An 8,458-nucleotide genomic window follows, 5' to 3' on the forward strand; every position below is an offset into this window, starting at 1 on the left:
TTAGGTTCTAAAACTTTTTCTTGGCCATATTTATTATTCCCTTTATATTCGACGAGAAGCTAGACGTGACCTTCATACTAAGCAGGCATTCAAAGAAGATTTCCTTCTCTTCTTTGGTAAGAGCGTAGCTGGCAGGACCTTCATACTACTTTGGAGGCATGCCGTCTTTTTCGTGCAAATGTTGCAGGTCCTCCCGTGCCTCCGGTGTATCTTTTGTCTTCCCATACACGCCCAAGAAGCCTAGTAGGTTCACGCAAAGATTCTTCGTCACGTGCATCACGTCGATTGAAGAGCGGACCTCTAGGTCTTTCCAGTAGGGTAGGTCCCAAAATATAGATTTCTTCTTCCACATGGGTGCGCGTCCCTCGGCTTCATTCGGAACAGATAGTCCACCAGGACCCTTTCCAAAGATTACGTGTAAATCATTGACCATAGCAAGTACGTGATCACTGGTACGCATGGCGGGCTTCTTCTGGTGATCTGCCTCGCCTTTGAAATGCTTGCCTTTCTTTCGACATTAATGGTTGGTCGGAAGAAATCGACGATGGCCCAGGTACACATTCTTTCCTGCATTTGTCCAGGTATATACTTTCGGTGTCAGCTAAACAGTGCGTGCATGCGTGGTATCCCTTGTTTGTTTGTCCTGAAAGGTTACTGAGAGCGGGCCAATCGTTGATGGTTACAAACAGCAACGCATGCAGGTTAAATTCCTCCTGGTTGTGCTCATCCAACACACGTACACCGTTTCCATTCCACACCTATAAAAGTTCTTCAACTAATGGCCTTAGGTACACATCAATGTCGTTGCCGGGTTGCTTAGGGCCTTGGATGAGAATTGGCATCATAATGAACTTCCGCTTCATGCACATCCAAGGAGGAAGGTTATACATACATAGAGTCACGGGCCAGGTGTTGTGATTGCTGCTCTGCTCCCCGAAAGGATTAATGCCATCCGCGTTTAAACCAAACCATACATTCCTTGGGCCACCTGCAAACTCAGCCCAGTACTTTCTCTCGATTTTTCTCCACTGCGACCCGTCAGCGGGTGCTCTCAAATTCCCGTCTTTCTTACGGTCATCTCTGTGCCATCGCATCAACTTGGCATGCTCTTCTTTTCTGAATAGACGTTTCAACCATGGTATTATAGGAGCATACCACATCACCTTCGCAGGAACCCTCTTTCCGGGGGGCTCGCCGTCAACATCACCAGGGTTATCTCGTCTGATCATATACCGCAATGCACCGCATACCGGGCATGCGTTCAAATCCTCGTACGCACCGCGGTAGAGGATGCAGTCATTAGGGCATGCATGTATCTTTAGCACCTCCAATCCTAGAGGGCGTACGACCTTCTTTGTTGCGTACGTACTGCCGGGCAATTCGTTATCCTTTGGAAGCTTCTTCAATATTTTTAGTAGCTTCTCAAATCCTTTGTCAAGCACATCATTCTCTGCCTTCCACTGCAACAATTCCAGTACGGTACCGAGCTTCCAGTACAGTCATAAACAATAAATGAACCAAATAGTTATAAAAGATAATATATATATACCACACCCGAATCATAGCCAGCACGAGGGCCGACGGGGACGGATACCAAAACCATCGCACTATATAATAACAAGAAATAATAAAAGTAAGCAAATTAGACAAGTATCTATCTAAAAGTAATAATTTTTTATTTCAGAAAGAAGATAAGAACAAGAGGCTCACCACGGTGGTGCCGGCGACGAGATCGGCGCGGGCGATCGACTGCGGTGAAGACAGGGACGGGACGTGACGGACCGCTAAACCTAGACAAATCTTGAGGAAAATGGAGCTTTGAGGTTGAGCTTCGAGAGGAGAAAGCTTAACTAGTGTGGCTCGGGCATTTCATCAAACACCTCATGTGCATAGGAGGTGAGCTAGAGCACCACAAAGCTCTCCCCTCGCCGGCCAAAAAAATAGAGCAGTGTGGAGTGCTCTGCTCGCCGACGAGGGGGTATATATAGCCACCTCATTGGTCCCGGTTCGTGGCAGGAACCGGGACTAAAGGCCACCCTTCTGTCCTGGTTCCAGCCACGAACCGGGACCAATGGCTGTGGGCCAGGAGCGTGGACCATTGGTCCCGGTTCATGCCTTGAACCGGGACAAATGGGTCTAGACGAACCGGGACAAATGCCCCACGAGGCCCGGTCGCCCCCCCTGGGCGCACGAACCGGGACATATGCCCCCCATGGGTCCCGGTTCGTGACTGAACCGGGACTAATGGGCTGGCCAGGCCCCAACCAAAGCCTTGGTTTCTACTAGTGCCTTCTCGTAGCCAGTGCAGTTGTAGGGCAGGTGGTGGATCATCGGAGTCATTATGGGTGGAGCTGTGGATCTCACCGTCGTCGTCGGAGTCGTCAAAGAGGACGACGAGTCCCTTCAACCGCCGGAAGGACCTGTCCTACCGTCGCTTGAGCTTGGCCACCCGAGCCACCTCCACCGTCTCATGCTCCGACTGCTCAATGGCAAGCCGAAGCGCCTTCACGTTCTTCCGACGAGGCGGCGAGCGTCCTTCTCCGCCATCGTCAGTGACTGGCGGTAGACCCAAGTGAGGAAACACTTGTACTCGTCGAGCTTCCTCGACGGCCCACAACAACGGCACATGGACTACTCCGTCAGCGTCCCTCTCCCTTGCCCGCTGCCTCTCGCAGTGAGGCGCGCCTCCAATTCTGGAGTGCGCGCGCGGGCCGGTGGAGCGGGCACTAGCAACCACCATTGCCCGTGCGGAGCAGTGGCCGGCGGGGGAAGGAGGCGGCACGGCTGTGGAGCGGGCTGCGCTGCCCTAGTGGAGTTGCGTGTGGGCAAAGAGGGGCCATCTCTGGCGTCCGCGCTGCACCGACGTGGAAGGGGTGAAGGTGCAGATCCAGAGCTTCCCCCGTTGTCCACCTTCGACTGCTCCAGCGCAATGCAGAGGGCCAGCTCCTCGTCGATGTCAAGGTCGGAGACGGAGTGGCCGCCGGAGCTCGACATGTCGCCAGATTAGACCGGAATTGGAAAGGAGAGGAGGGGACGGAGCGAGAGAGGACAGTTAAGTGAGCACTAGGGTTCGGATAGGGGGCGAATTGGGTTTTGTTGGGGACACCGCGAGGTCGGTGGTGGGCCGAGCTGACGTGGCGGACATGTCCAGGCGTGACCGGGCCGCCCCATATCAGCCCTAAATTTTGGGCTGGATTGAGGGGCGCCGGACAGCCCAGGCATTTGAGGCTGGTTTGAGGCGTCCGACTAGGTCGGGTTTTTGTGACCGATTACTGACCGGTTCATCTGCCCGGACGTTTGAGACGGGTTTAAGACGTCCGACTGTAGATGCTCTAAGCTGCGGGAAGCTGCCCTCCCCAGCTCTTTTCCATTGTGAAGAAAATAGCCGTGAAAATAAGTTAAGCTACCTCTTCAACACGAGTTCTTTTATACTTTTGGCTTATTTTGGCCATAAGCTGATGTAAGCTTGAAAAGAACTGGCCCTACGTCTCCCAAGTGAAGGCCGACCGAAACTGGTTAATGTCCACCATGCCAAGGTAAACAATCTAGAATGGTTTTGAAAAGCGTTGTTAGTTTAGATCTCATTGTTTCGATCATATTTGAATGTTGTTATTTCATTGTTTAATTTTACTTATTTAGTTGAATTTCAGACATTTCACGTACAATTGCTGTAATGTCACTTATAATGTCCATTAAAAAAATGTCATCATTTATTTAACTTCCTCCATTTTGTTTGTTTCAATATGTCTCCGATTTCATAGAAAGAAGTAAAATTTCACACCAACTTTATATTTTAGGGATCATAAAGTAAACGAGGGGCTGTGGACAGCTCAAGCACCCATATGTGCATGTTCATACGCATTTCCTTCTATGTATACTTAGAAGCATTGAAATATTTCCTATGGGAATTGATTCCATTATTCTTGCTTACGCAATGAGGACTTCAACCGTTTTCAAAAAAGCACAATCTGTTTCAGTGCTCCATACCCGATTGGTTTCATGTATACCAAAACGATCAAGGTTTAGGTGAGCTCTGAACAAAACGAGTAACATCGAGTAGTCCTACAAATGAGGTGACACACATCACCATGTCCAGCCGAAAGGAGAGGTTGTCCAACTGACTGATAACCTTATCTTCCTTCACTTGCATTGGCTCGCTCCTCCAATCCATTAACCGCGGTCTGATTTTTTGAAGTCGATCTCGCACGTACTGAATATATATGGATTGAAAACCTCTCGCCCCCATTAATTAGACCGTGCAAGTATACAGTAATATAAGCACCCTGCTGCTAGACGAAGGTGGTTTCTCTGCTCTCTTTCTGTCGTTGAGTGTTTCTCTCAGTTTTGGTGCTACAACGGGGTATGATTTAGGTCGCTGACTTGTGAAAAAAACAAACATTCATTTTGAAATGAAGCTGGCGCAGTGAAACCTGCTTCACGTAGGCGGGCTCCCATGCAAATTAAACATTATAAGTTGATTCACAGGGAACAGTTTAATTACCCTTGGACAATTCATGTAAATTCGGAAAACGTTCATGGTGACGAGATAAAAAAAGAAGATAAACGTTCATCAGATGGTTGGCAACTTAGCGTGCGCCACGGTGCTGGCTTGATCTTACGTATTTGTTCAAGCGTGGCATGGGCATCCTGCAGAACATGGTTTTGCCATAGTATTTACTGTTTCGACATGCAAAGAACTCATGCTGTTGAAGTTGAACAACGGAGGAAGAGGACACACCACATGCAGTTTCCCATTTCCATTTCCATATTATATATAGATAATGGTTTTACAGTAACACAACAGTACGTAGCAATATCCACGGGTAACCAAGCAATCTGCATTATTATTCAGACTACATATTACTTAGATCTCCGATGAGAATGGCCCTGCATGCGTTGGCAGGGACTCATAGCCACAGCCCTAGACATTGGGCTTGTAGGCCGGCGTCGATGGCGGCTCCTCGTAGTCGGCCGCGTCGGCGGCAGCCTGTACGCCAGCGGAGTCGGCTTCCGCGCCGTGGTCGAGGAAGGGAGATGGCATCGGGGCCGGGGCGTATGGGGGTGGCGTGGGCTCAGGAGGGGACGGAGGGGACGGAGTGCACGGCGGCGGCGTTGGCGTGGGCTCAGGCTCAGGCTCAGGAGGGGACGGAGTGGGTTCAGGCTCAGGAGGGGACGGAGTGTACGGGGGCGGCGTAGGTTCAGGCTCAGGAGGGGACGGAGTGTACGGCGGCGGCGTTGGCGTGGGAGGTGTAGGTGGGCGGGGGCGAGGGCGAGGGCGAGGGCGCGGCGGATGCGGACGCGGCCTGGGAGGCTTCCTGTTGCTGTGGGAGGTGGTGAGCGGCGTCGGGGCGGGGTCGTAGCCGCCGCTGTCCGCCTGCTGGGTCTCCAAGGCCAGGCTCAGGAGCAGCAGGGCCACCAGCAGAGCGGCTTTGCCACCCGCCATTCTCGCACTCCCTCACCGCCTCACGCACTGCAAAGTTCTTGGCTCGATCGGTGTGGTTCTGGGAAGAAGAGTGCACCCATACCACTGCTTATATACACGGAGGGAGGAGTCGCGTCCTTTGCTTGTGCGCGCAAGCGATGGAGCTGGCGCTATGCGGGGGAGGTTGGACACTCTGGAGTTACCCGAACTGGGCAAACCCTCATGAACGGCATTGTCTGCCGAAACAAGGTAGCCAACTGCCATGGTGATACCTAATTAGGCCGATCTGCAGTCTTCTCACGGCAGTAATTAATATGTGTTGATCATGGTGTTCGCGCGGGCTGCATTTGAATTTCTTCCCAGTTGATGGCAACATAGGCACTCAGGAGCGTGGAGTAGTGATTCGGTTTGGATCAAATAAGAGGAAGGAAATTATCTCTGCTAAAGTGCTAATCCAGTTCTGACTAAGAATAAATTCAGGAAGTGGCAAGCACTCTGTAACCATGTAATACGGCACAATGAACAATAAAGAGACTTCTCTACGGGTGCGAGCAATGCTAAAAGCATCTTCAGTAGATGGTCCCGATGTAAAACTAACTAACTTTTGGACCATTTGAGGCCAAAAATGCAGCTTCAACACACGGTCTATATGTAAAAAAAAACTGGACTACGGCCTCCTCATGCTGTAAAATACAATACCTGGCGGTGCAAATTTACATCACGAGGTGCATCTGATACAAAACCAGCCGCCGCCCACGAATGCCCAACCGCCAGTTCTTTTCCTTTCCTGCCCACCCGCCCGCGACCTCCCGCCCGTCCGCTGCCGCCCCGCCGCCTCCACACCCCGCCGCCGCGCCGCCGCATGCCGCCCGCATCAGATCCGGCCCCGCCCCGCCCCCCGCCGCTGTTTCCACGCCGCCCGCCCGCCGTGGATTCGGCCGCGGCCGCAGCGCACGCCGCCGCCCCGTGCGTCGCCGCCCCGCCCCGTCCACCGCAGCTCCGTCCGGCCCTGGCCCACTAGTCGTAGCTCCGACCCTCCCCGGCTCCGTCCGCCGCCGCCCCGCAGCTCTGCCCCGCCCGGCTCCGTCTGCCACCGCCCCGGCCGCACGCTGCCGCCGCTCCACCGCTCTCACCGCTCTCCAATAGTGCCGAAGAAGACGTCGAAGGGCAAGTCGGGCTTCTTCGGCATAAGGCAGAAGCCCTCCGGTAAATTCGGAGTGGAGTTCTCCGACGCCGGGAGGCGTTGGTGGATTGGCACATACCCCGCCCACGAGGCCGCGCGTGCCTACGACGTGGCAGTGTGGCGTGCCGAGAGGCCTCGGTAGTGAAGGAAATATGCCCTAGAGGCAATAATAAAGTTGTTATTTATATTTCCTTATATCGTGATAAATGTTTATTATTCATGCTAGAATTGTATTAACCGGAAACTTAGTACATGTGTGAATACATAGACAAACAGAGTGTCACTAGTCTGCCTCTACTAGACTAGCTCGTTGAATCAATGATGGTTATGTTTTCTAACCATAGACATGAGTTGTCATTTGATTAACGGGATCACATCATTAGAGAATGATGTGATTTACTTGACCCATCCGTTAGCTTAGCACGATAATCGTTTAGTTTGTTGCTATTGCTTTCTCCATAACTTATACATGTTCCTATGACTATGAGATCATGCAACTCCCGAATGCCGGAGGAACACTTAGTGTGCTATCAAACGTCACAACGTAAATGGGTGACTATAAAGATGCTCTACAGGTGTCTCCGATGGTGTTTGTTGAGTTGGCATAGATCGAGATTAGGATTTGTCACTCCGAGTATCGGAGAGGTATCTCTGGGCCCTCTCGGTAATGCACATCACTATAAGTAAGCAATGTGACTAATGAGTTAGTTACGGGATGATGCATTATGAAACGAGTAAAGAGACTTGTCGGTAACGATATTGAACTAGGTATTGAGATACCGACTATCGAATCTCGGGCAAGTAACATACCGATGACAAAGGGAACAACGTATATCGTTATGCGGTTTGACCGCTAAGATCTTCATAGAATATGTGGGAGCCAATCTGAACATCCAGGTTCCGCTATTGGCTATTGACCGGAGACATGTCTCGGTCATGTCTACATAGTTCTCGAACCCGTAGGGTCCACACGCTTAACGTGCGGTGACGATCGGTATTATGAGTTTATGTGTTTTGATGTACGGAAGATAGTTTGGAGTCCCGGATGTGATCTCGGACATGATGGGGAGTCTCGAAATGGTCGAGACATAAAGATTGATATATTGGATGACTATATTCGGACACCGGATAAGTTCTGGGGGTCACCGGATGATTATCGGAGTGCCTGGGGGATATCGGAACCCCTGGGGGATCTAATGGGCCAACATGGGCCTTAGTGGAGAGAGAGAGAGGGACGGCCAAGGCAGGGCCGCGCGCCCCTCCCCCTCTAGTCTGAATTGTACTAGGGAAGGGGGGTGGCGCCCCCTTTCCTTCCCTTCTCTCCCTCTCCTTCCTTCCCCCTTCCTCCTCCTAGTAGGACTAGGAAAGGGGAGTCCTACTTCTACTAGGAGGAGGACTCCTCCTCTCCTGGCGTGCCCCAAGGGTCGGCCAGCCTCCCCCCTTGCTTCTTTATATACGGGGGCAAGGGGGCACCCTAGAACACACAAGTTGATTGATACGTCTCCAACGTATCTATAATTTTTTATTACTCCGTGCTATATTATCTACTGTTTTGGACATTATTGGACTTTATTTTCCACTTCTATATTTTTTTTGGGACTAACCTATTAACTGGAGGCCCAGCCCAGAATTGATGTTTTTTTGCCTGTTTTAGGGTTTCGAAGAAAAGGAATATCAAACGGAGTCCAAATGGAATGAAACCTTCGGGAACGTGATTTTCTCAACAAACAAGACCCGGGAGACTTGGACCCTACGTCAAGACACAAAAGAGGAGGCCACGAGGTAGGGGGCGCGCCCACCCCCACCAGGCGCACCCTCCACCCTCGTGGGCCCCCTGTTGCTCCATCGACGTA

At 51.5% G+C, this 8,458-nt stretch overlaps 1 protein-coding gene across 1 annotated transcript; it reads right to left on the bottom strand.

Moving 5' to 3' along the window:
- Positions 1 to 4,742: 4,742 nt before the first annotated feature.
- LOC147964299 (uncharacterized) lies at positions 4,743 to 5,502 on the bottom strand. The gene has a single exon (XM_087529400.1). It carries the CDS (start codon positions 5,441 to 5,443, stop codon positions 4,922 to 4,924), a length of 522 nt encoding a protein of 173 aa, XP_087385526.1. The 5' UTR covers positions 5,444 to 5,502; the 3' UTR covers positions 4,743 to 4,921.
- Positions 5,503 to 8,458: the final 2,956 nt, after the last annotated feature.

The sequence above is a fragment of the Triticum urartu genome, chromosome 6A, assembly GCF_056163025.1.
Source record: "Triticum urartu cultivar PI428250 chromosome 6A, HENAU_Tu73, whole genome shotgun sequence".
Lineage (NCBI taxonomy): Eukaryota > Viridiplantae > Streptophyta > Magnoliopsida > Poales > Poaceae > Triticum > Triticum urartu.